This window comes from Hemicordylus capensis, chromosome 3 (genome assembly GCF_027244095.1).
Source record: "Hemicordylus capensis ecotype Gifberg chromosome 3, rHemCap1.1.pri, whole genome shotgun sequence".
NCBI classification, from domain to species: domain Eukaryota; kingdom Metazoa; phylum Chordata; class Lepidosauria; order Squamata; family Cordylidae; genus Hemicordylus; species Hemicordylus capensis.
In genome coordinates this window covers 132,541,090-132,568,923 of record NC_069659.1, presented here as the reverse complement: position 1 = coordinate 132,568,923, position 27,834 = coordinate 132,541,090, and the positions used below count along the sequence as shown (strand labels likewise).

Genomic DNA, 27,834 nt, shown 5'->3' with positions numbered 1-27,834 from the left:
GCAGAATGTGGTTGCCACGAGGAGCTATAGCATTTCACCCGCAAGGTCCTGCACAGATGCAGAACCTATACCTAGATCACAATCCAGGTTTTAACATTATCTTTCTCTCCCACATGCTTTCCCCATCCCCTTTTGTACCCAAATAGGACAACCATCATTCCTTCACTTCCCCTCCCTTTTAGTATCAGGGAACTGTTTGTATTCCTTGCACTACCAGGTTGCCAGATACTTCTGTTTGCATTATGCTTCTGTCGTATAAACAAATTTATTTCAAAAGCCTCATCTCCTAGTCTGTTGCTCCTCTTGGGTACTCTTGACATTTGATTGTTTCCAGATTGTGATCCCTTGTTATGCCCACTTACAAGATTAATTTTCAGAGCCGATTCTCCAACTCTACTCAAAGCATAGATACAGACATAGCTGAGCAAGTGTGGCAAAAGCTAGTATTTAGCAGGTATTAATGAGTCAAAGTTAGTAATTTAACTGACCTGCTGTGCAAACTCCACAATGGTAGCTTTTGCACGCTCCTCAAATTCATCCCTGGTGTTTTTTTTCTGCTTCTTCAAAGTGGCAGCTACATCTGTATCTGGACTCTTTTTCCAGTCATATAACCTATCAATCTTGAAAAAGCAGAATGGGGTGGGGGTGGGGGAGAGAAACATCCCTACTATTTAATATGGCATTATTTGGCTAGAGCAAAGTAATCAACAACAATTGTAAGGTATGAACCAGTAATTTAAGCAGCACACAGTATTTAGCATGCTTGTTAATATCTGTAGTCATCTCAGTCCAGAGAACCATCTGCACATAAATACACACAGAAATCTTGTCCATGTGCAGACCTTTTCAATTCATTTCCTTTCAATGAAGGGAGCTGATCATTCCAAAGGAATGCCAGTATGTGTCGGCTCTTTCCACTGAAATTAACAGAAATGCCATTCAAGATGAGTGTTCTAACTAAAGCGCTCTTGTCCAGAAATAATTATGGTCGGGGCAATACATTTCAAAATCATTTTAAAGTGTTATTTTAAAATTTTAAATTGTTGTAATGTTTTAACTTGTACTATGTCATTTATTTAACTACCGTCCAGAGACGTGAGTTTTGGACGGTACAGAAGTGTGTTAAATAAATAAATAAATAAAATGCTTATACATCCCAGTTGCAAGATTTGAAGGGAGAGAGTCATCTTTCCTAAGAAGTTCTTATCTACACTGTCAAGGAACAAGACTTGTATCCGACATTTTTCTGCAGATTAGTTACCTCAAAGCTTTGCACTAATCACTCATGCATATATGCATGCAGCTACTGGCTCTTCTAGAACCACTGAAACTGTTCTAAGGGGACAGGCTGGAAATATATCATTGCAAAAAAGAGTTCTTTCACACTCAACTACTCCTTTGAGTAATGAGCAATATTTAGCTTCCATGTGCAAAATATACTTACATCAGAATTAGATTTGGTAACATATTGCCTTGCAGGGAACAGAACAGTTTATGAAAATGGTCTCACACAATTTAGAGAGTAAGTTTCCTAATTCATCTTATTTATTTATTATTTCTCTGTGTAAACTGCCCTGAGCCATTTTTGGAAGGGCGATATAGAAATCGAATTAATAATAACAATAATAATAACAACAACAACAACAACTCACCTGTCTGACTGTGAAAACAAGAGATAATAACTACAATAATATAATTCCATTCTGATTCTTAACTGTATTTGAAAGAACTTAATTATCTGAATTCATTGCAGTAGCCCCAAACAAGGCTACCTTGCACAATTAACCCTCCCATTTACCCAAAAGGTCTGTATACACCATCGGTGAAACTGTGAATGTATAGCTTAACGAGGTAAAGTAAAACACAATAAGGGGACAGGCTGCACCATGAAGATCCAAAATGCAGAAGAAATATTACATGGTCATATGAATCTTCGAGATCCACAAGAGGAATGAAGTGAGGGTAAAAAGCTCTTTTCTTTCTAAAGAACTCGTTCTCAATTTGCTTTACAGAATAGTCTTGATTCTGTAAAGCAAACTAAGATCAAGGAATTGCTCTGTAGAATGATCTGGAAGGTGTATACTCATGACATCCAAATGCACACAAATATGGGAGCCGAAACACTCTTGCTAAGGTATTTCCAGTGTACCTTTTTCTCTCTATACTTCTAAAATTTATACATTTAAAAAAAGAGGATCTATGGTAATGAATATGAGTCACATAGTAGAAAGAAATCTAACTATTTTATTATATGCAAATATTTTTAATTTCACATATACACACACACACTCGGCAAAGTGAATAAGATAATCTCACCTTGTTGAGTGCAACTATAAAAGGACATTTTTTAGATTTCAGCAGGTTTATGGATTCAATTGTCTGTGGCTCCAAACCATGCATAATATCAACTACAAGAATTGCAATGTCACAAAGAGAACTTCCTCGATTCCGAAGATTGCTGCAACATTGGAAAAATGGTTACACTTTATATGCATAAAGGGAAGAGAAAGTGGGAAATAAGATCAAAGGTTTTCCAAGGGTAGGCAACCTTTCTAACGCAAATTCTATCACACAGAAAGGCTAGCATGCATGGTGAGTCTATTAAACAAAAATCTAAGACAAACAGCATACTCTGGTAATAATTTCTACTTCTATAGAATTATTTTTTTTTAACCATTATGTGATACAAAATGAGATTTCAAGACTTAATAGTATAAACCTACCTGAAAGACTCGTGTCCTGGAGTATCAATAATCAACATTCCTGGAATCTTGACAGTCTCTCTGTCAAACTAACATTGTTAAATATTAGATATTTAAAGCCTTGAAGCTTAAACAAAACTTTTGTCAAGAATGTACATCCTCAGCCGTAACCATGTATTCAAAACTTTGAACTTTGCTCCTTTTCACTTTTAATACAGCATCATTTCAAGACAAAGCAAGTGACCAAGGCACATGCAAGAAAACGTGCACCACTCTACTTTCAGTAACTCGATGCAAACCTTCTTCCAAACCACAAGTTAACAACTACTCGTGCAGTTAGCTGCACTAACAGAAATTTCACAGGAGGGTTAGGCCTCATACCATTTGCCCAGAGGTTCAAAGCAGAGCAGATGATCATAGCACATTATTTTAGGAATGGGACAGTAAACACTAGAAATCTACTACTTTTACGAAAACTGTGCACATTTGGAAAATTCCCCAAAAGTTAAGAGACTGCCTTACTACATGTGCCCATGAACAACAAAAGAGCCATCCCTACTCCTCACCTTTAGAGCATTCAAATGCAAATGGAGATACTGTGGAGCTAATAAATGTCTACTAGGTATTTAATCTTTACAAAATAATCCTGTTCTCAGTATAGGACAAATAAATAATAACCCAAGCATCTCTACTTGTAAAATGAATAAGGAACAGAGGGATCTTACTGAAAACCATAACGTTCAAAATAGTTAAGAGTTTCTTCTTGGAAACACCAATATGAAATACAGATAAAGCTCTTACTTACACTCCTCACCATCTTTGCTTGTTCATTAATGGCTTCAAGAGGAACATTAGTTGCCCCAATCTGCTGAGTGATACCACCTGCTTCACTGTCTTGCACATGAGTATGACGGAGCTGTGTGAAATAAAGAGTTTAATAATTATTATTGGGGTGAGAATAATGATCTTCCAGAGAGCCAATGAATACACTCATTAGTAAACACATCAGTTTTACAATGCATAATTTAAAGTAGTTTTTAATACCGGGTTGCTTACCTGTAACTGTGGCTCTTCTAGTGGTCATCTGTGACTTCACACTCCTGGGCTTTGTGCCTGCACAGAGACCACTTTGGGAACCTTCTAAAGCTACTCTCCACAAATTCTGGCGGACACCCCTCCTCCTCCACTGGTGTAGTGATGAATCCTCATGGCTTCTCCTCAGTCAGAGTCCACCAGATAGAGAACATTTCAGTATGGAGGCTAGGTGGGCGAGTGAGGTCACAGATAACCACTAGAACTACAGTTACAGGTAAGCAACCTGTTGTACTTTGATGTGGTCTCTGTGAGTCACACTCCTGGGTGCATCACAAACTGGCTTACCTAGTGGTGGGCGAAAATCAAGATAAGAAAGACTGCAGCACTGCTCTGCCAAAAGCAGCTTCCTGAGAGTCTCTTGTATCCAGGGCATAGTGCTTCACAAAGGATGAAAGATTTGCCCACATCACTGCTCTGCAATTGACCTCTAGAGGGACTCCTCTGTCAAAGGCCGTAGAGGCGGCCACCACCCTAACAGAATGTGCCTTGATCCTCTGTGGGAGTGGCCAATTGGCCAATTTGTAAAAGAAAGTGATAGCTTCCACCATCCAATGTGATAGTCTGTGTACTGATATCTGTGTTGCCTTGTGAGGTTCACAACAGGATAAAAAAGCGATGTCATCTTCCTGAAAGGCGCTGTTCTGTCTACATAATAGGAAAGGGTCCTCCTCACATCCAGCGAATGGAGGGCACACTCGCCTTCAGTGGACAGGTTCAGAAAGAAAGTGGGTAGAATGGGCTGCGAGCAATGTAGACATCACCTTAGGCGGGAAACGCACATCTGGATGCAGAACCACTTTGCCTTTGTGAAAGGTGAGGAAGGTGTCTACCCTGAGGGCTATTAGCTGACTGACCCTGTGAGATGAGGAAGCAGCCAAGAGAAACACTGTCTTAAAAGATAAGGAAACATAGGTCCACTGGCACTAAGGATTCAAAGGGGCTCTTCATTAACGGGAGGTCCCAAGAGGGAGCTGAAATAGGGTCATCTGGGTATTAATGAGATAAACCTATCAAGAACTTTTGAATTAATGAATTCGCAAACCAACAACTCTGGAGATGCCCCAGTCCATGTGCAACTATAGCCACAAGATGTACCCTCAGAGAATCAAGTTTCAGGCCCAACTCCTTCAAATGTAACATATAGGTACATGTGTTTTCAGTAAACAAAGGAAAAAATGGAAAATCCTTGTGGTATTGCAAAGTTCTGAATCCATTTCCATTTGCAGGAGTAGGATCTCTTGGTAGAATCCTTCCTGGCTGCTGAGAGGACTGTTACAAGCATCGAGGACGCATGTCAGATCCTCCAAGCTGTTAAGGAGCTTGGAGCACCACTCCCAATGACCGGGTGACAAGCTAGGTGGTAGTAACTTCCCAGGGCTAGTCTGTGTAGCAGTGGAAACTACGGTCTCCTTGGCCACCAGGGGGCTTAAGAAGCGGTCTGCCTTGTCCTCGTGAATCTTTCAAAGCACCTTTGGTAGTAGTGGAAATGGCAAGAATGCATGAAGGAACTTCTCTCCCCAGCTGAGGGCGAAGGCATCACCCCTGGAGTTTATTGCCACTCCTGTTCCGGAGCAATACTCTTGACATTGAGTATTGTCCGCAGTTGCAAAGAAGTCCAGGATGGGAAACCCCCAAACGACGGAAGACTTGATGGAGCCTCCTTCAACAGAGTTTCTACTCATGTGACAAAGAATGCCTTCTGCTTAGGTATCTACCGTGTTAGATTGTCCTTGGATATTAGAGGCAGATGGCATGATACCCTTCATGATGTACCATTCCCAAAAGGTTACTGCCACCGATAGCACCTTTTGAGAGCCTGGTTCTCCCTGCCTGTTTACATAGGCTTTGGCCATTGTATTGTCTGTCCATATCTGAACCACAGCCTTATGGTAGTAGTCAGGAAGGCTCCAAGCACCTCAAATATGGCCAAGAGTTCAAAGTAATTTATACAGTGGGTATAGGAAAGAATCACCCCCTTTGATAGACCTTAAATTCTGGTTCCCTTACATCCTGAAATGAAAACACAAAGAAAATTCCCTTCACCAGCTGTACTTATCCAATGCAACCTATAACATCCAACTGAAAAACATCACAATTACAGTCCAGAAAAAGTGTCAGAAATAAAAAACAAGAATTACTGAGATTGAAAAAGGATCACCACCCCCCCCAATGTCAATATTTTGTTGAACCACCTTTTGCTTTAATAACAGCCTTGAGTCTGTTGGGATACTTCTCTATCAACCTTGCACAGCTAGACGGAGCAATATTTGCCCACTCCTCCATACAGAACTGTTCAAGTTCGGTCACATTGGATGGTAGGTGTTGGTGGACTGCTATCCTCCCTGGATCCGGTCGGCCCTCCAAACTGGATGGAAGAGCAAGGAGGAAACTGGTAAGAGAGGTTACCAAGAGGCCAATAGCCACTCTGAAGGAGTTAAAGGACTTCATGGCAAAGAGTGGTTGTTCTGTGCATGTGAAAACAATTTCACGAGCGCTCCACAGATGTGGCTTGTTCGGGAGGGTCGCAAGGAGAAAGCCACTTCTCAAGAAAGGCCACATTAAAGCTCATTTGAGCTTTGCCAGAAGGCACCTTGAAGATTCTGATGCCAAATGGAAAAAGGTCTTATGGTCAGATGAGACCAAGATTGAACTATTTGGCCTCAACACCAAACAGTACACCTGGCGTAAATCCAACGCAGCTCACCATCCACAACACACCATACCTACAGTGAAGCATGGAGGTGGCAGCATCCTGTTGTGGGGGTGTTTCTCTGCCTCAGGGACTGGGGCTCTCGTTAGGGTAGAAGGAAAAATGGATGGGGCAAAATACCATCAGATTCTGGAAGAAAACCTGCTACCCTCTGCCAGACAGTTGAGGATGGGCAGAAGATTCACCTTTCAACATGACAACGATCCGAAGCACACAGCAAAATTGACCACACAGTGGCTGAAGGAGAAAAAAGTGAACGTCCTCATGTGGCCCAGTCAGAGCCCAGACCTAAATCTCATAGGAAATCTGTGGAGAGATTTGAAGATAGCAGTCCACCAACACCTACCATCCAATGTGACCGAACTTGAACAGTTCTGTATGGAGGAGTGGGCAAATATTGCTCCATCTAGATGTGCAAGGTTGATAGAGAAGTATCCCAACAGACTCAAGGCTGTTATTAAAGCAAAAGGTGGTTCAACAAAATATTGACATGGGGGGGGCGGGGTTTGATCCTTTTTCAATCTCAGTAATTCTTGTTTTTTATTTCTGACACTTTTTCTGGACTGTAATTGTGATGTTTTTCAGTTGGATGTTATAGGTTGCATTGGATAAGTACAGCTGGTGAAGGGAATTTTCTTTGTGTTTTCATTTCAGGATGTAAGGGAACCAGAATTTAAGGTCTATCAAAGGGGGTGATTCTTTCCTATACCCACTGTATGATGTTGAGCTTCAAAGGCTGTTCAATGGCCGACAGACAAATCTTCCAAAAAGGCTCCCCTAGCATGCCCCAACATGTCTGTTATGATGGCAAACTGTGGTGTAGAAGGCTGGAAAGGACCTCCTTTGGAGAGTGCTATTGGTGGGTCCACCAATGAAGTGTGTTCTGCACTTCTGCTGGCAGATGAAGGACTATCCCGAGAGTGTTGCTGAGGCCAAAAAAAACACCCAGGCACCAACAGTGCAGGACCCTTATTCTTAAGCAAGCATGTGGAAGAATTTAGGTCGTAGAAGCCATGTAAATCACCAAACATTGAATTGTCCTTGCCCTCTGACTCTGCATGGAAGCAATATGCTGTGTCAATTTGGACAGGTCCTGGAGTCCTCTGGAAGGCATATTTTCCACAGAGCTGTGCCAAAGAAAATTCCCAGGAAGTGAAGTTGCTGAGTAGGATGTTAAGTTGGCTTTTTGTCGTTTATCTGCAGCCCAAGTTGCTATTGTGTGCACAGCAGTGGTGGTTTCCTGAGGTGTTGCCTCGAAAGTCATCCAATTGTCCAAGTACGGGAAGAGTTGAAGTCCTAACTGGTGCAGATGTAAGACTATGACGTCTATGCATTTTGTGAAAACCCTTGGAGCCAAGGCAAGGCCAAAAGGAAGGGACTTGAATTAACATTGGTTTGACCCTATATGGAATATTAACAACTTACAGTGCAAAGGTCTTCTTGTAATGTGTTAATAAGCATCCTTTAAATCTAGGGAGTTAATGCAGGAGCCTCTGGGTAGGAAAGACAAGATTTGAGGAATAGTGACCATACTAAATTTCTTGTACACTATGAAATTGTTCAAGTCTCTCAAACCTAGGTTGCTGAGTAGACCCCCCATCCCTCTTTGAAACTGCAAAATATCGGGAGTAGAAGCCTCTGCTGGAGGTAAGAGATATTTTCTATTGAAATCTTTGTCAATAGAGATGGCACCTCATCTCAAAGAAGTGCCCTAAATGTTGTGGTGACTATTCTTGAGAAATGTGGTCTCTCCCAAAATTCCAGGGTGTGGCCTATTCTGATAACTGTGAGATACCAGGAATAATTGGTGATATTTCCCCAGGCTGAAAGGAATGGACTCAGGCCATTCCGGTAGTAAATGAGGCGTAGTCCAGTAGTAAACATGTTCCAGTAGTCAACAAGGCATAGTCACTGCTGCTTGGAATAGAAAGGCTGCTTGCCCTTCTGGACAGAAAGTTTAGTAGTAGAATAGTTGGTCAATCGCTGGTAGGAGTCAAAAGGAGCATTCTGATGTAGTTTCCTGTGAGAACCTGGAGGGGGTAGTGTGGGACCATTTCCATGACTTACTGGTCCTTAAGGAAGAGGATGAGTAGCTAATGGATTTAGCTGTGTATTTGAGCTTTTGTATCCTCTCTAACGCCTCATCCGTCTTACTCCCAAACAGTGCTTCTCCATCATATGGGAGGTCTAGAGTGAGCTTCATAAGCTAGACCAGAAGATCAGAGCCAGATGTGGCACTTGATCCCCACTGAAATAGCCATTGTACCAGCCACACAAACTGCAGAGTAACAGGAAGAATGTAGCTGCTGTTTGGCAAGGCAGTATGCCTCTTTCCAGAAAAATTAGGGTTAACTCTTTGTTCTGTAGGTAAGCATTCAAGGAAAGGCAAAATATTTTCCCAAAGATAATGGTTATAACAGCCCATACAAGCCTGGTAATTGGCTATTTTCAACTGGAGAGCAGAGGTGAAATATAGTTGCTGCCTTTAGGAGTCTGATTTCTTGTCCTCTCTCTCTATAGGAACTGACAGCTGTCTAATTCTAGCACGGGTCTGGGATGCCTCCACTACCACAGAATTAGCAGTGGGGTGCTTAAAGAGAAATTTAGCATCTTCTGCTTGCACCCTATAGAGATTTTCCTATTTCTCTGAAGTGGGAGGCAATGAAGCAGGGTTCTCCCAAGATTTCTGAACTATATCCATAAGGGCTTTGAGCATAGGTAAGGATACAGGAGTATGGGAGTACGAATAAATTAAAGCAACAATCAGATCTGGATCCTCTGGCGGCTGCTGTTGTATACCCAAAGAGGCTGCCATACTAGCAACATAATCACCATAAACTGTGAGGAGCTTTGGAGTCCCACTGGCGAGCCTGGTTTAGGATCGTTAATGGAGTCATTAGGAGAAGCTGTGTCTGAATTAACAGACTGATATTTTTCTACAGATGCCATTCCTCGTCTGAATCCTCTGAAAGCGCATGTTGTGAAGGAGGCTGTGGCATAGGTGGAATCATTTCCCTTTGAACTGCCGATGGTTCTTTCCAACTAGGCAGGATCAGGAGCTGTGTTCCCACACCCAATGAGAAATTCTCTGATGTTAAGCAGTACTTGGCTTTGCCAGCAGGTGTCGCCCTAGACATTGTTGTTGTTCCCAGGCATCTCTCCTCTCTGTGTCTGTTTGCAATTTAAAAAAAAAAAATAATTTTTTTTACATTTTATATCCCGCTCTTCCTCCAAGGAGCCCAGAGCAGTGTATGACATACTTAGGTTTCTCCTCACAACAACCCTGTGAAGTAGGTTAGGCTGAGAGAGAAGTGACTGGCCCACAGTCACCCAGCTAGTATCATGGCTGAATGGGGATTTGAACTCAGGTTTCCCTGGTCCTAGTCCTGCACTCTAACCACCACACCACAATTCGCCCAAGATTGCCTGGGCGTATGGGATCTGCCTCTGGGTCAATCGCTCCCTATGCATGACTCTTGATTCCTGGGCATTGGGACTGGGACTAAGGATAAGCCCGCTCCCAGTTGGAGTAATATCAGAACCAGCTGGCATGGTACTGATGGGTGGGGTAGCGATCAGCTCCAAAATAGTGCCTGCAGTTGAATTTCTGGTGACTGTAGTTCGGCTGAACGAAGCATTCCTCTCAAGAGCGGGGGTGCTGTGCCTGGAGTGCAGCATGGTCTTTCTCCTTCTCTCTGGACTGACAATACAGCTCATGGGTATCATAGTTGTACGGCTAATACACCTTTAAGAAGGATATTTTACTTGCCATATGCTGAGAAGACTAGATGCTGGAGCCCTCCGGAGACCCAGGGAAAGGCCTGAAGAAAATAAACACACAAATGGAAGAAGTGAAGTACTGATAAAATCAAATAAAGAAAGAGATATAACAGGACGATAGAGGATAATGAAGAATCTCTTCTTTCTTTTTCTTTTTAAAGAGCGGAGAGTGAAACGAGAAGGAAAGCCAAAGGACAAAAAAGATTGAGTAGAAGGTCCAAGGATGTGTCACTACACCAGTGGAGGGGGAGGAGCGGCCGCCAACATTTGTGGAGAGAAGCTTTAGAAGGTTCCTGATGTAGTCTCGGAACAGGCACAAAGCCCAGGAGTGTGAATCAGAGATCACACTGAAGAATAACCATGTCCTTTGAATAAGATGGTATAACAGTGATGAAATATGCATTCTCCAAAAAACCCACAAACATTTCAAGACCTCTTTAATGCACAAACAAAACATAAAACAAATGTTAAAAATAGTAAGTGTTTCGATGTTACACATCAACTTCAGTCCTATACAGTAGTGGCTGAAACATACCCTCAAATACCATGTCCTGTCCATTTAAACATAAGCAAGCAGTTAACTTGCTAGTATTTTGGGCTAACTGGTATAGCAAGCTGTACAGTTTTGCAGCACACACTTGGGTCTTACCTTATCCAGGATTTTCGTCTTTCCTGTATCTACATGTCCAAGGACACAGATAACAGGTGCTCTTAGCTTTTCATAATTTGTATTTTTATTGTTTTCAACACGGCGTTTCTAGGTTTAAAAACAGACAGCATATTCAAAACCATAAGAAAGAGTGAGAGCGTAAATAGGAGTTATTCAAAACAAATATTCAAAGTTCTCTTGCAAAGCAGTATAACATTATCAGCGTCTGCTGGAGAGTTCTTACCCTTCTATAGAATCCAATATGTCAGGGGTCATTTAGTAAGCCAGATCAGAAGTGCAACTAGTTATCCCAAGTTTACTACTGGATTACAGCCAGTAGCAAAGCAAAAACCCAAAGCACATCATCAATCAGTAGCTGCTAGAAGATATTGAGCAAGCAACAGGTGTTCTCACTACCAGGGGTAGGAGCTTCAGTAAAAGGTCTAACAGGGGTACTGTGTCATAACTCTGCCGGCTTCCAGTTTTTAACCACCATCTACTCTCCAAAAGGATAATGTACTCTTTGTAACTTAGCACCCCCACAAAACAGGCATTAATGTGAGGTAGAATAGTCTAGTTAAATATACATACCATACACACACACACCCAACCCAGAACTTAATACGTTAAGTTTATTATTTAAAACACAAACACATAACATTTCAGATAGAGAATAAAATGTCCAAAAAAAGGTTAATATTTATCCTTGACACAACAGGCAGACATTTGTAGCCTATTTGAAGATCTACTGCAGATGGCAATGGTTTCTAGGCTGAAATCCAGGATCCTCTGTAGCGCCTGATCAGAGGTATAGCATGGAATTCAGCTTTTGCCAAGCCCAAGATTGAAGGCCCTCACAGCTTTGGCTGCATCCCAATAAGAAAACCTGGCTGTTAACTAGCCCTAGTGCACAACATGATTCAGGACAGAAGAACAATAGACTAGGGCAAATGTGGGCTTGTTTTTCTAGGAAACACAGATCTGGTTGTTTTGATACTGTCTAGTTACCAAAAACAAGTGCCAGGAGCAAGCAATAGTTCCTACAGCTATGTGACAGTTGTGCGAGTGCAACTTGTTCAAGGTAGAGGACCACTCTGGAAACTCACCAAAAGCTACAAAGTTTTGGTTAATTTGAATATCTGCTTTCTGCAATCAAATATTTTGATTGCAGAAAACTTATCAAACATAAGAACTAAAATATCATCAAACAGTAGAACTAAAAAGGCTCCAAGGGAGCAGTGACATAAGCCAAGAAACTTTAGAGGAAAAAAGAGAAAAAGATGTAAGGCAATCTTCAGACTGATTAGTCATGACTAAGCAACACTGAAATAAACGAAAGTAGTTAGCTTGACTTGCAAGTCCAATTTCAACAGGACTTGGTCATCAGTAACTTGGCCTGATGTTATCTGTAGTGGCTGACATACAGTGCAGGGTAATGCAGGTGTTTCAGAACCAACCACACACCTGCATGTCTAAAGAAGTGTGATGCTATCTCCTATATATCTTCTATATATCTATCTCCTATATATCTTCCTATATAGTTGCTGACCGATATAGTACCAGCGGGAATTCAAACTGGCAACCTTCTGCTTGTTAGTCAAGCATTTCCCTGCTGCCCCACTTAAGGTGACTGTCAAGCAACTACAGTTGCTCAATTTTAAGTTGGAGTGTAACAGCTCTGTTCCACAACACCACAGGCTGTGCTTTACACACAGGGGCGTAGGCAGGGCTGTCCTTAGAGAGCCCTGGCGGAGTGCAGTGCCCATGGCAAATAATCCAATGCAGGGCCCCCTTCCAGTTAATTCTAATGGGGGTTAAAAGAGCAGGGCCTGGGGCATTCCCCTTGCTTGCCATGCCCTAAGGACAGCCCTGGGCATAGGCAGTGTTGAACTGCCCACTTTACCCTACACTGTATGTCATCCAGTATCTGTTTATTCAGCCTGAATCTATAAATTGTGAAAGATTGTGGCCACATACCTCGATTCGCCTTTTAGCTTTGTCATAAGAACGTTCTTCTTTAGTGCGATCATCATCTGAATAATATTCTGAATCTGAGCTTACTTCTTTGTTTAACTTTTTCTCTACAGATTGTTTTCCAGCAGCTTGTGATTCTGCTTCCCTTTCATCTGAAGTCTTCTCATCTTCATCTTCACTTCCCTCGCTTTCTCCATCCTCAAATTCTTCACTCTCATCTTCCTCTTCATCATCTTCATCTTCATCCTCATCATTTTGTTCCTTGACTTCAATGTGGACAGTTTTTCTCTCTGACAAAAGATGTTAGAAACACTAAATGCCTCTAAGTAAGGTTCTAATCTTGCACAGCTACCAGTACTCACAAGTCGCACATTTCAATAAGACTTGGACACAAGTAACTAGTGCAGAACTGCAGTCTCACATCCCTCAACTCAGCACACTAACAAAAACAGACACAATGCACCCAGAAGTGAAGGTATGGTTGACTCCATTCTTCTTGACTTCACATATTTGTATTGCGGAAGCTTTCTTTCATGAAGTGATAAGCATTTCAACACAACATGGCCCACAAGTAAGAAGTCCTCTTTGTCCCTAATCATATTTCTAAAATTCACTGACATATGAAAGGACTGACTATAGGATCCCATGCATTTAACACTGGGGCAGGGGCACGGCAGGCGGGGGGCTAGACACTGCTGGAATAGCAAATGCAAAACTTGTAAATACAGGCACTAACATTAGAAGTACACATAAATGTAAAGGTCTTCACTCAAGTTGAAAGTTGATTTACATGTCACAGTGCTTACCTACTCCATTATATAATATGCAATACAAGGAAAACTCAGTACTTTAACAAAAGAACAACAGAGCCTCAAATCAATGTAATACTCTACTTATTCTCAAAAAGGCACTCACCCTTCTCCCGTTCTTCATCACTGACCATAGCTTCCCAATCATCTAATCCTGTGTCTTCCGGTTCCTCTTCCTCTTTTTCTTCTGAAACTAAAAAGGGACATGGATAGGTTTTAATATAGCACCATGAATAAAGAGATAAGGGGATGGGCAGAACACTGAATTAGCCATATGTTTGTTAATGGCTTAATATAATAGTTCAAAGGTAGTTTAGTGTAACTGACCTCATAATTTTAGGCTAAAGAAAATAGAAAGATCTTCAGAGAGCCAGCATTTTATGATTTAGATAAAACATGCAGTTTCCTTTATTACTGACCTGGTTCTGATGGGAGCGTAATCTCCTCTTTTACTGGTGTAACTGGTTCTACAGCTTCTTCAGTCGGGGAAGTCAATTCCATAATTTCTAAAATTCAAAAGAGAAAATAATTATTTAAAAGTGAGGCCAGCAACATAGAATTTTTGCAAAATTATCAGTTCTGGTGCATTTTATTTATTTGCCCAGAAGAAAGCTATTTCAATTACAAATATTGATGTTATGGCAAAAACCAGAGGGTTTTTTTCTAACACAAGTATATGACAAAAGACTATTCTTTCTGATCATAGCATGTTTTCTAGTACTCAACATATATGACATATTAGCAGAGAAAACTAACCAGCACCAGCACCATTTTATAGCTAGATTTCTGGAATGGCTCAGATTCTTTTATTGCTATCTACAGCTATAGCCCGACAAACAACAATGTGTAACCATTTTCCTCTACAAGAAGGCACAGAGGGAATACTTCAAAGCATAAGAAAAAGAACTGAAGTGTTTTGCTTTGTTTTTACTTCAACAATGCAGTTCCAAGCATATTTATGCAAAACTGAGTTCAACGCTAATTACTCTCTAGGTGAGTTTAGGATTGTGCTGCATATACAGTGTTTACCAATCTTGATTTGGATTATTTTGGGGTGTTGTTTTTAATTTTGCAGGAACAAAATCCTTACCTTCTTTGTTTTCCTGTTGCTGCTGCTGCTTCTTCTTCTTCTTGTCTTCATATATTGGCTTTTTCTTTGGCACAGAATCTTTGGATGGCACCTCAACACCTGCCAAGTAGTAACCAAAACATTCAAAGTAGCACTGAAGTTGACCAAATGAGGTGACTAGTGACTGAATTGACACATCAGTGATATTGACCTCAAGTTTAAACTTCATCCTAACAATCTGACCCAAACAAATACAGGCACTACCTGGATAAAGGGACAGCTTACCTAATTACACTGACTATTTGCAATGCTCTGAAAAGTATGGTAGAGAAGAATTTGGCCATGGGAATGAGCAAGACAGCAAATATCCCATACATTATGTTAGGGGGTCCAAAACTGGGTCCCCTGTACACCCACTCTTGCACCCTTAGAGAGGTGTGCAGTCTGGACCTACCTGCTCACATAAGGGTCCAGTAGTGTCCACCACTGTGGCCAGAAGCAGAACAGGAAGACTGGCCGAGGAGGAGGTGCAGCTGCAGCTCCCTTCTTCATAGAAGCCCCGAACTGGGCACCCTAACACCCTACAAAGCTCTGGCCCTCCTGAGACCCCAGGGTCAGGCCAGGCAGCCATGGTTCGCTTTTCACCCACTCATGTAGTTGCATTCCTGATCTGGACACTCAAATCACTCAGTCATGCCTCCTGCATTATCCAAATCCCTGGAATCAACAAGTCAATATCCTTCGAGTCAACATTTAGCCTCCGCCCTAAGGAAATCCCATCTTTGTGTCTGATTACCCTGAAACCCATTGTTCTCCATTAGAGATCACCCTCAGTAGCCATAAACCCAGAGGAGCTCCGGTTTAAGCATGCAGCATTTACTACACAGACCATCTCCCAACCTATAAAACAGGCAGACAGAAATCCTGTAAACTGTGCAGCTTCTGGGATTCATACCAGGGCTGTAGCCCTCTGCTTTTTCATTGCACCCAACCTTTCCCACAGAGGACCCAGGCTTCCCTTCCTTCACATAGGACAGGAAGCCTTCCTCTCCATCCTCTGCTCCCGGGAATTTTCCTTTTCCCCTCCCAAATTCCCCTTCCCTTCCCTAGGCATGAATGGGTGAGTACATGATTGTGGTACCATCGGGTCAGGCTAGGACAGGTAACCTTGTTCACATATCCACTTCCCTCCCTCCCAATTAATAGAACCCTAGCAGCTTCAAAACAAGCTACTGTTTCCCCATAAACAGTCCCCAGCAGTACAGATAAGCACCTCCTTCTTAAACCTATTCCCTAGTTCCCAGCAGCCTCCAGATAGTTTCTCTCCTCTTTCTGCAAATTCTTTTGAGGTCCTCTCCTCCCTGCCTCTGGTCCTTTTGACCAACTTCTTTCCCTCTTCTTGCCCCAGACTCTCCCAGCCTCCTTTCCTCCCTACCCTCACTCCCTCCCTCCTGGCTGCTCTCTTCCCTTTCCCAAGGCTCTTCAACTTCCCTTCCTCCGGTACCTGGACTGACTCCTCGGATCAACTCCTCAAACTCTCTCAGATTTTCTTCCTTTCTGCCCCCTGGCCTTTCCTCCTTCACCACTTCTGATAACAGTTCCTCTCTGCCTCTTCTCCTCATGGTTCTCCTCAGTATCTTCCTTCCTGACTTTGGTCTCCTTGCTGGTTGCCTGCCCTGACAGGCCCTTCCCTCCTTCTTCCCAAGCTCTCTCTGGTTGTCTTCCTCTCTGCCCCCAGCTCCTCCACAGGTTCTTTTACCAACCCTTCCCTCCTCCTCTCCCTGGGTTCCCTTCCAGTGTTTTCTCCACTAAGCAGACCACTTCTTCTTTTCCCACTTCCTTCCAGTTAGCATTTACAACCATAAGCAGAAGTAAAGCACTGAGCTTGAGTGCTCCTCTCTCATTAGCATTAATTCAATCAAGCAACATTTTTACTTGGATTTAATCTTGTGACTCTCTTGGGAAACTGCCTGTTTTATAGCCATGCCTATAAGCTCCTGCAAGTGGGAGGAAAGCTGCCCTCCTAACTATGGCACAGAATACTTTGCAGAAGGCATGTGGAGACACCAAGGCAAATCACATACATACCATTTATAAAAAGAACCTCCCTTTTCCACAATTCACCTCCATCCATGCTATGCTGAGATTTACTAAACTGAACACTTAATTTGCTGGTTTTAGAAACAGTTATACGTTATGAGGGTGCATTTATACACATTTCAGTTATATGAAATTTATAGATTTCAGAAATAAGTATAGAAATTATATATCTGTGTTTATTTTTTTAAAGTCCTAGGGTTTAGGTTTTTGTCGTCCCCCCGACCTCCCACCCCATAGAATAGTTAATAGAATTGTTCTCAGCTACAAGACACTAGAAAAGAATTCAGCACATTTAAGTCCAAACCAACAAATACATGTCAGTCAACATATTTAGTATACAAAGCAATCCTTACCCTGAGCTTGCAGTAATTTAAGAGTAGCCTCTGCTCTGGCTCTAGCTTCTCTCTGAGCCTTAGTTAAAAGCTTTCCCTCCTTTTTCAAGCGTTCTTTCCTCTCTTTTTCTTTCTGTTTCTTCCTTTCCTTTCTTTCTTGTTCTAAGCGTTCCTTAAAAAAAAAAAAAGGTACATTTGATAAGGGAGGGGCCACAGGTCATTGATACCATATGATTAGCATGCACCAAATAACGGATTCAGTTCTCTACAATGCCACCTTGTATTGGGAACAGCAGTACTTGAAAGATCCCTGCCAAAATCTTGAACAGTTGCTGCCAGCCAGAGCAGACAATACTGAGCTATGGTCTGATTCAGGATAAGGCAGCTTCATGCATATGCTTACCAGCACATTGCCTCACATGTTGCCCAGCATAATGGGAGTGGTTCTGACGCACTTGCACTGCTGTGGGCTTGTTAAGTAGCAGGCCCACGCTCTAGGAGTGCTATTTATATTAGAAACAATGTAACTAACATCCCTGTAGTGTGGGCGTGCTATTCTAAGTAATTGTACTCTTGTGCAAAAGCACCAGACCACTGGTGATTCCCAACCTGTGATGTGTTGCACAAAATGTGGGCCACTATGCTGGATCCTTTCATGCAGAAATTACCAATTCTCTTCCCCTTCAGGAGATTAAAACACTTATTAAAATAATCATATGTGATAACCATTACTAATAGGCAAGCATAGCCATACCCACCATAACTGCCTTAATTATGAGTTACTGATCCATTTGCTTCCCTTATTCACCACCCCCCATGAGCAGCAAGAGTGGTATTTAATAAATCCCCCTTCAAAACCAAAACTGTACAAATGTGAACCTGTATTATATTTTACTCCATCCTATATGAAGAGAGTACCTCTTCCTTGCGCTTGGCTTCTAGCTCCTCGAGTCGTCTTATACGCTCTTCTTCCTCTCGCTTTGCTCTTTCCTCCTCCTCCTTCAGCTTAGCTAAGGCTTCTTGCATTGCTTTAACAGTGGCCTTACTTGGACCCTTTTTCTTCTCTTTTTCTTTTTCTTCTTTTTCTCCTTTCTTTTTCTTTTTATCTTTCTCTTTCTTCTTTTTCTCCCCTTCATTGTCATCAGCTAAGTGAGAAAGTCAGTTTTTCATTTCCAAAATCCAATTTTGTTTAAGAAAGATCTAAAGACAAGAGCCAAAATGCAAAGAACCTTTGGGCACATGCAAGGACCTGTGTAAGCAAACTAGGGTTTCTTAGAAGAAACTGTGTTTCTTCTGCTCCAACAGCAGTTTCTCACACCACATCAAAAGGTAGCTTCTGAAGTTCCCCTCAGCTGTGGAAGCAACTTATCCCCCAACGGAGGGACCTGTACTGCATACATGGAGTAAGCTGTACTGCATACATGGAGTTTATCACCACATGGGCCTTTGAATTAGGGCATGTGTAAGTTATACCCACATTATAATTCAAATAAACTAGCTAGCAAATCAGGTCAGCACCAAGACAGATTACAAAGTTCAGACAATCAATTTTTCCACTACAAGGCAACTTTTTGTGTGTGATCACTAATTGATGGAATCAGGGTGATGACAATGTAACTGGAAAGAGATCAAGCTGCAATTAACTCAGATGCTGTTGGCTTTCATCACCTTCTAAAGTTTGCCAAAAGTATGATAAGCCCAGAGACAATCATAAAATGGATTGCTTTACATGAAATACAATAATTCACTCTGGAACCCAAAGACTGGTGATTATCAGTCACCACACAACAGTAAAATCTACTTTCAGATATATAATCAAATGTGAAGAACTTTGGGGACTTTATGATAGAAAAAGTAACTAGTGTCATGTAGTAAAATCTCACTGCATCCTGACAACCGGGCAGAAGAAAACCCAGTTACCCAATGCTGCTAATATTCCTGCTTTGAGAGCAAAAGACTTGCCTTTACTCGATCTGCCTTTCTTTAAGAAACTATGTATAAATTCTCACAAAAATTCATTTCTCATATTTTCTCCCAAGTTTTACTAACCTTCTGCTACTACAGAACCCTCTCCCTTCTCCACAGTAATAGAAGCTGGCACCACTTCAGAAGTTGCTCCTTTATCAATCTTCTTGGGGGCCTCCTTTTGCTTTGCCTGTTCTTTACCGGCCTCCAAATCTTCTTTTTCCTTCTGTTTCCTCAGTCTGGCTTTCTCCTCCTCACGCTTTTTTCTCTCTCGTTCTTTTTTCTCTGCCTTTTTCTGAGCTACGGTTTTTATTTTGAATGAAGATTCCTCTTCTTCATCACCACTTTCAGCCTCAGCTGCTGCCTTTGCCTTTTGACTTTTCTTTTGCCCTTTTTTTGATTCTGAGCCTTCATCCAACTCATCACCACTCTCTCCGGAAGATGCTGCTTGTGTACGTTCTTTACTTTTCTTAACAATAATGTCATCATCTTCAGAAAGCTCCTGCTTCTTATTTGATTTTTGAGCTTTTCCTTTCCTTTTCTTAAGGAATGCATCATTGTCATCATCATCACTGCCAGATGGAGCTTCCTTTTTAGGTTTTTGGGCCTTCTTAGACTTTGTCTCTTTGTCCTCCATTTCTTCACTGTCATAATCATCATCCAAGTTGGATTTTTTGTTCTTTTTCTTTTTTTTATCTTGTTTTGAAAAGCTGATTTCTTCACTGTCATTCTCTATCTGGTAAATAATTTTTTTCAAAGTTATTAAAATATCAACAGAAAATAAAAGTCTTAAATACAGCTAAGAAAACATTGAAGTCTTTAAAACGGACTTGAGTACAAACATGCCCTCAGTAATATGATCTAATAATTTTATTTATTCATTTAACATATTTTTATACTGCCTAAAACGTACGTCTCTGGGAATTTTACAACAAAAATTTACATAATGGAGGGCAGTATATATTAATGAAAGGCAGTATAAGTTTCAGTTTTTTATTTCATTACGGTTGGGGTGTGTGTGAAAAATGATTGTGAATATAATAAGATAAATGTGATAAATGTGCTGACAGTACAACTGTACCAAGCTAGAGCTCTTTTACTATTGCCTATTATGGGTAGAGGACAATTTACCCCATTTAAATATGTTGTGTGTGTTATATTATTTGTGTGTGTGTATTGAAACACACAAATTTAAAAAATTCTTATATTTTGTGTCTTATATTTTGTGATAAAGTGCAGAAGAAGTAGAGAGCTCACCAATGCAGTCCTTTCTGTAAAATCTGCTCTTTACTAGAGCATTTGTATGAAGACATTGCACCAACAATTGCTGCATCTTGCAAGAAGGCTTCACAGCCATAGCTGACTTACTACATGTGATGCAGTGGTTGACAATCAGTCCGATGTTACATAAATCCCCCAAAAATTCCCATGCACAATCGGGGAGCAATTTTTGATGCTCTCCTCTTCCCTCTGCAGCCCAATGTGCCTTCTAAACTATGAACCTGAGAAGCAGAGATCACCAAAATTGCCCCTCCCCCTGCTGGGCATGCAGGATGCTTTTTGGTGCATGCAGCATTAGTGAATGTCTGTCAGTTTCTCCAGATTGCACCAAATGCCTCATTCCCCTCCACCCCGCTTTAAAGGATCTCAGAACTCAATTTTGCCAGAGCTTTCAATTATAGTGCAGTTGGATACAATTTTGGATGCAATTTTTCTCAGTATTTTTACTCTAACCTTTACCTTTATTGAAGCTGGTTCTCTTTCAGCTTTTCCTCCTTGCGTCTCTAAAGACAGCTCTTCCAACTCTTTCAAGATATCATCTTCACTACAATAAGAACAGTTACACATATTTTAAGTATTGCTTACTTCCAAATAAACTAGAGGCCAATCACTGGCTGATTCCAGTGCTTCAAGTGGTGCTGCCTCACCCTCTAGATTCCAGTGTCTTTCCACTTTTGTTTTCTTATAATTATTCAGAGAATTTGAAGAAAGGAACTTAAATGGGACTGATAACATATAATTCTTTTCTTTGTGTATCCTCTTTGTACCCTTTCTTATCTTTCCAAAGTAGAACACACCTTGGCAAGAGAGTAGGAAGATAGAAGCAGAGAAGCACACAACATTCTGTTTCTTATGCATTCCCATCTGCATGCTCTCCAATTCATTCTGCTTGGGTAACGAATGGCTCAAGAAGCAAACCAGAGGAGTGTGAAAGACACAAAATGTTGGTCTTTCTTTTCTTGCACACCTCTCTCTGCCCTTTACTTTACTTCAAGGAGATACAAGTAGGTCAACTTGCCAGCAGGCCATGAGTGCATGTGCAGGACAAGACACTTCAGCTTGCTAATATAACTAGCTGCCAAACAAGGAAATCTATATTAAGTTTGAACATATATGAATGAACATACAAAGCTGCCTTTTACTGAGTCAGACCACTGCCAATCTAGGTCAGTATTGTCTATGCTGATTGACAGCTTCTCTCCAGGTTTTCAGGCAGAGCTCTTTCCAAGTCCTACTTGGAGATGCTAGAGACTGAATCCAGGACCTTCTACATGCAGGGCATGTGCTCTACCATGAACTACAGTCCCTCCGATTGAGCGATACACACATATACCAATAGGATGCATTGCATGCATTTCCCCCAGGTTAAGGAAAACTTGGTTAAGGTGAAGTCCCACTCACAGGGCAGGGGCATCAACAAAAGTGTCCATAATTTGTTTGGGATCAGGAAGGGGGAATGGAGGGCTGGATTCAGGTCCCCACAAAACAATAATCAGAGTTATTGCTGGCAACCTTATTGTGCAGCAGCAGCTTAAGCTATAGCTTTCCAAGCTTGGGAAGAATTGCAGAACCAATGGTCATCATCCAGACAAATGCTGTGCAAGGCAACTAACAAAGTTGCGCACATGCAAGAAGGTTAAGGAGCTGCGGAAAGTCATGAGGATGCTCCAAGCTCCGCAACCTCTTATGCTATCCTTGTTGAACAAGCACAAGAAGAGCAGAACAGGATGTGGGAATTTCACAACACCACAGATTGCACACCTTGTTGCTAATCTGGGATGTAAGATCCTGACTTAGCAGAACTAGCTTTTGAAAAATATTTGCGCTAGTGCACTGTTAGTCTATATTTCAGTCCATATACGTGCATGACTCTTCATTCAACAAGAGATACAAGAACAAAAGCCTGATTCCATGCAACCACGACCTTAGCTGGATCAGGGCTACAAGGAACAAGTACGCTTACTCATATTCTTGTTTCTTCTTTTCCTTTTTCTTCTTGCTTTTAGACTTTTGAGGCTCTAGTTCTTTGGCAGCACCTGCACCCTCTATTTCAGCAGCAAGAGCATCAACATCAATGTCATCCTTGGCACTAAAAATTAAAATAAGTGTCAATTAAGCACATTTGAACATTGGCTGGAACAACAGAAGCAAAACAGCAGTTTTCAGTGATTTCATTTAATTTGAATTTCATATTTTCAATTACGAAGTCTTGAACAGAACATTTGGGTTTTATTCTGTAATAAACAAAATTCATTTTTACTTATTTCTGCACCATTTCTGTTTTAGAAGGCTAGATCTGACAAACCTGGTCTCCAAACTGTACTCATAAGTATTATTCTTTACTGTTGCCATTCATATTTGCAACCTCTGAATCCACGTAATTTCAACTCCACTATTTCTCTACAAATTGCCCATACAAATAGAAGATCTATCACCATGGTTCATTTGATCAAGAAGAACTTTGCTTAAGACATGGACGGTCCTGGATCTTCCTCAGCATGGAGGACAGTGGAAAGATACTGAAAGTCAGACAACACTAAATTATTTGCCTATTTTAGCTTCATGAAATTAAGGTCCTTGACGAATCAATTTCATGTATGCGTTGGGTGCCAGACCACTGCTGAGCAGTATCTTATTTATGGCGCCATATGATGCAATTGAAATTGTTCCCTTTAAATATAGAAAACCTAAGCAAAAAGAAAATTGTTAGAAAAAAATAAATACTGACTCTTTAGCTCCACCCCTTTATTAACCATACGTTGCCAAGCAGAGTTCATACTTTAAAAAGAAAAATGGGACAGGAATGAAAACAGAAAGTCTTAATAGTCTAACAAAGGCGTACAACCTATGTTCCTGTTACAGAAGAGATGACCCAAACATCAACATCATTGCAATTTATTATATCCAAATTATGTAAGTTAACAGCTTAAACTTTGGTCAATCATGTTTTGATTTATTTCTCAATTCGACAGCAGGAGTCTTTTGACTGCTGAGAAAACCTAGTTTCCAGCTGAAAGTTAAAAACAGCCCCAAGGAAAGCAACTCAATTCTTACATCAGACATAATCCACCAAACTGTTGTTGTTTTTAAATCAGATTCAAGATAGATTCAAACAGTTTGTACTATTTGATAAAACTATAGGATAGTAACTGCCCTCAGACAGTGCTACCACAGTATAAGCAAGTTGTGTGGTGTGTGTTTAAGGCTGCTAAGATTACCATTCTCTGCAATGAAATTAGTTCAGCAAAAAATAACACATTCTTCAAAAAATACAGAATGACTATTTGTTACTCTTAAAAAGTTTACAAGATCATGAAAAGCAATCAAAATCTAAACTTTAAGAACCTCTCAAGTTATTACATTGCATCATTGAAGGACTTCAAGCACAACAAAGCAACAGATGCACCACCTACCTCTGCTCAGCTGGAATGTGATGAGTTACCCACACTCTTACTTAAAGAATTCCCTGCTATTGCAAGCTATTAAGTCAGCAAAGTGGAAATCCCCTTTTAAGGATTAGCATTTACTGCAGCCTGTGGAAGTGCCTTCCACCAGACTATACAGCACAGCAAGCAGGGAACATAACAGTTGCAAGCAAATCTCAGCGTTTGGAAGAACAAAAATACAAATTAATGGAAAACAGAAATATATATAATAATACAGTAGAACAAAAATTTGTATTCTCTATTTTGTGACTTTCTTTCATAAAAAAATCTAGGTAAGGAGAATTTCAGAGCAGATTACAGGCAAATTTCTTTTGTGATGCAACATCCTGCAACAACATAATATATTAAAGTGATTCAAACTTTAACAGGAGCATTTGTCAACAACCAAAAATATATCCAGAAAGCTTGGAAGACATGTGCATCTCAATTTTAATTCACTCAGATTTAGTTACATTTAATTAGAAGATAATTTTTCACTTTCTGCAGCTAAACTCCTGGTTGAAATGTGCATTTCAATGGCATACTTCATTTGCTTTTTAAAAGTATCAATGGAAGGTTCCACATGCCTGGTGTCACATTTAAACTGGATCACAGTGTCTACAACATTACCACACCAGCCTAATGCATTATCTGGCCATGAATTCCCAGCTTGCTGATGTTGCATGTTGAAGTACCAGCAAAAAGTTTAACTGCAATGCCAAGCATATGGAGCCATAAGAGGGAAAGTTTTTAATATGCCTGACACTCCATTTTAAATAGACCACAATTAGAGCCTGCTTGTAAAGATATATCTTCTTATGTTTAAGAATCAGGAAATTCATTGGAAAGTACAAATTGCTTCATTTCTCAAGGCAACCTCCACACTTAACACAAGTAACATTTCAAAGATACAGTTATCAGGCAGAATCCTGACAAGGGATGTGCACAGAACTGGTTCGGAGGCCCTTTTACAGACCTCCGAACTGGTTGGAAAGTCCGGTGGTTCGAAGGTAGGGAGTATAGCTTAAAGGACTGAGGAGGTTGCTCTTCCCCCCACCCCCATCACATTTTCCCCACCAGCGCCGTGTGCAAAATCAGTCCCACAGGGCAGCAGCATACCTTCTTGCCGTCCTGGTGCATCACGGACCAGAAGTGGCCAGAAATACCCGGTGCACACATGCACATCACAACATGCACCGGGCACTTCCAGTCCGCAACGCACCGGGGTGGCAAGGAGGTGTGCTGCCATCCAACGGGACTGATTTTGCACACAGCGCTGGCAGGGGAAGCATGGCGGGAGGGCAAGAGCACCCTCCCCTGTCCTTAAAGCTACCCCCCACCTTTGAACTGGCAGTTACCGGTTCTGTACACATCCCTAAACTTGACAAAGCATGGGTACTATGTGAGATACACACATGCAGAGGATGGGTTTAACTCAGCAGCAGTGATTGCACTGGGTGGGGAGAACCTCCCTTCCTCCAGACCTGTGCTCTGCCATGCAAAAATATGTCCTCGAAGGTCACACACTGGAAGCTCATCACCTCCACTGTGTGCCTTTGACAGCACTACCCCCTCACAGGCCACACCCAGGGGGTGAATCAGCATGTATGAGGCCTCCTTAACATTTCATATCATTTCAGAATCATACTGATTGATGACATACAGTGTAAATAGTGTGAGTGAGGTTTTTGGACAAGTCCAACCAGCTTGGACGTATAATGCATTTCTAAAGAAGTAAAAATAAAAAGCACAACACATGCTTCACAGTTCTCAGACCTTCTGGGTTGCAAATCAACTTGAGCATAGTACATAAATAAATAAATAAAATTATATATTGTTTGTTCCAAAAGTTTTTGTAATTTTCTGCCATGAAATAAGCCACTTGTAGGACTTTTTAGATGAGTTTTTTTTAAAACCAACAATTTGTCCAATCCACTTAAATTTAAATATACATATTCCTCCTACCCTGCCCTACAGCTCTGCTCAATACCAAAGACCTATGCCAAGTCATTCCAGGACAGGTGATCTAAAGGATGGGGCAGAAAGAGGGGCATTTTTCCTTTTTTTATGAAGGCAAAGGGCAGATTCTTCCATATGGGTGTGAAATGATGGTCGGGGGAGGGGGCCTTCAGTTCCAGACATTTTTGTATTATTCTGCCATGAAGCAAGCCACTTATAGGACTTTTTGGATGGGTTTTTTTTTAATTAAAGGGGGAAACAACAACAACAACTTGTCCAATCCACTTCAATTAAATATACATATTCCTCCCACCCTGCCCTACATCTCTGCTCAATGCTGAAGCCTTATGGCAAGCCAATCCCTAAATATTCAAGGGTGGGGGAGATAACCGCAAAAAGGAAATCACATCATAACTCCATTACTAGGGTTAGGCTGGGCAAGGCAGAGGATCTGCAGAGAGCTCTAGTGCTGGACACTCTCTGCCTGCCTGCTTGCTTCTTTCCTGAGCTTCAGGCTTCAGGGAGGCCTACATGGAGGCTTCTCTGGAGGCCCAGCCCACCCATTGAACAGCTGAGAGTCAGGGACAGACAGAGCTCTAGCAGTTTGCCTGGGAGCCTTTTAAGCTGCACACAGACACAAAAGAAGGGCTCCGGCTGGGCTGTGCGGGGGGGGGGGGAGATAAGTGGATGGAACTGAGGGAGAGAGGTGGGCAGGCTGCACTGCAGTGTGCCCAGAGTGGGGCTTGTGCCAGTGCAGGGCTCGGGGAAATTGCTCTGGCCGCCCTGCCCTAAGGACAGCCCTGCCCCCCTCCGTCATGCAAAGGGGCCACACTCTGCCTTTTTGCGGCAAGCCTCAGCAGTTGGGGCATGCCACTAATGCTGTCTATACAATTGTGCTCACAGGAGCATGGAGTGTTTCTTTGACAGCAGCAGCTCTCTGGCTTCTTTGTCACTGCTGTGCTACTAAGCCAGCTACAATAGCTCTCTCCCACTGTCTCGCCTTCCCTCCAGCACCAGATCTGCCCAGAGACAAAGCAGAAAAGTTTGATGCTGCAGGAAAGGGGAGACAATGAGAGCAAGAGCGATGGTACTGTGCAAACAACCAACAGTGGTGCACCCCAGCCATAGAGGCTGGCGGCAAGCAGGAAGAGAGGAGCACGTCGGAATGGGATGCCATTTGGCTTATCGACATTTGCTTCTCGTGAAAATAGCAACAAGCTGGCATTGGCAGCACCAGTGATTCGTCACACAGCAGAAGTGCTGCATTAGCCTAGATACCAGCTGTCATTTGGGACCAACTCAAAAGAAACCTAAAGTGTTATCTTGGGGACAACATACATGTTACAGTACCATGTAGAAGCCACTTGAAACAGTTTACAATAATCATTTGAGCAATTTCCATGTGACGGTCATTAACTTGTAGTTGTGCTGTCAAGTTGCTGTCAACTCCTGGCAACCACAGATCCATGTGGTTTTCTTTGGTAGAATACAGGAGGGGTTTACTATTGCCCCTTCCCACGTAGAATGAGATGATGCTTTTCACCATCTTCCTATATCGCTGCTGCATGATACAGGTCAGGCATCCCCAAACTGCAGCCCTCCAGATGTTGCTGAACTACAACTTCCAGCATACCCAGCCACAAAAAAATGTGTCTAGGCATGCTGGGAGTTGTAGTTCAGCAACATCTGGAGGGCCGCAGTTTGAGGATGCCTGATATAGGTGTTTCCCATAGTCTGGGAAACATACCAGTGGGGATCCAAACCTGCAATCTCTTGCTCCCTAGGCAAGTTATTTCCCCGTTGCGCCATTAGGTGGCTTCATTAACTTGTAGACCACCCCTTATTTTCAGTTTTTACTTGTCACTCAAAGAAAGGCACTTCCTTTTCTGTTTCAAGTAGCTTAGGCAGGGCTACAGGCAAATCAGCAGTGGTAAGATTCTAAATCCATTTTTTCAGAAGTATCCTGTGCTTAATTAGCAGAGCA

At 41.7% G+C, this 27,834-nt stretch overlaps 1 protein-coding gene across 2 annotated transcripts in view; it reads right to left on the bottom strand.

The window, feature by feature from the left end:
- The window catches only part of EIF5B (eukaryotic translation initiation factor 5B), a 78,450-nt gene that overhangs the window by 33,174 nt on the left and 17,442 nt on the right, over positions 1-27,834 (bottom strand). For both annotated transcript variants that reach the window (XM_053306214.1, XM_053306215.1), the window contains exons 2-15: positions 22,430-22,555; positions 20,926-21,010; positions 19,270-19,921; positions 18,139-18,365; positions 17,242-17,392; positions 14,810-14,908; positions 14,139-14,225; positions 13,826-13,912; positions 12,914-13,200; positions 10,937-11,044; positions 3,508-3,618; positions 2,724-2,791; positions 2,317-2,458; positions 489-620 (exon numbers count right to left, since the gene is read on the bottom strand). In XM_053306214.1, coding sequence (XP_053162189.1) covers positions 489-620; positions 2,317-2,458; positions 2,724-2,791; positions 3,508-3,618; positions 10,937-11,044; positions 12,914-13,200; positions 13,826-13,912; positions 14,139-14,225; positions 14,810-14,908; positions 17,242-17,392; positions 18,139-18,365; positions 19,270-19,921; positions 20,926-21,010; positions 22,430-22,555 — 2,362 coding nt within the window. The remainder of the gene's footprint in view (positions 1-488; positions 621-2,316; positions 2,459-2,723; positions 2,792-3,507; positions 3,619-10,936; positions 11,045-12,913; positions 13,201-13,825; positions 13,913-14,138; positions 14,226-14,809; positions 14,909-17,241; positions 17,393-18,138; positions 18,366-19,269; positions 19,922-20,925; positions 21,011-22,429; positions 22,556-27,834) is intronic.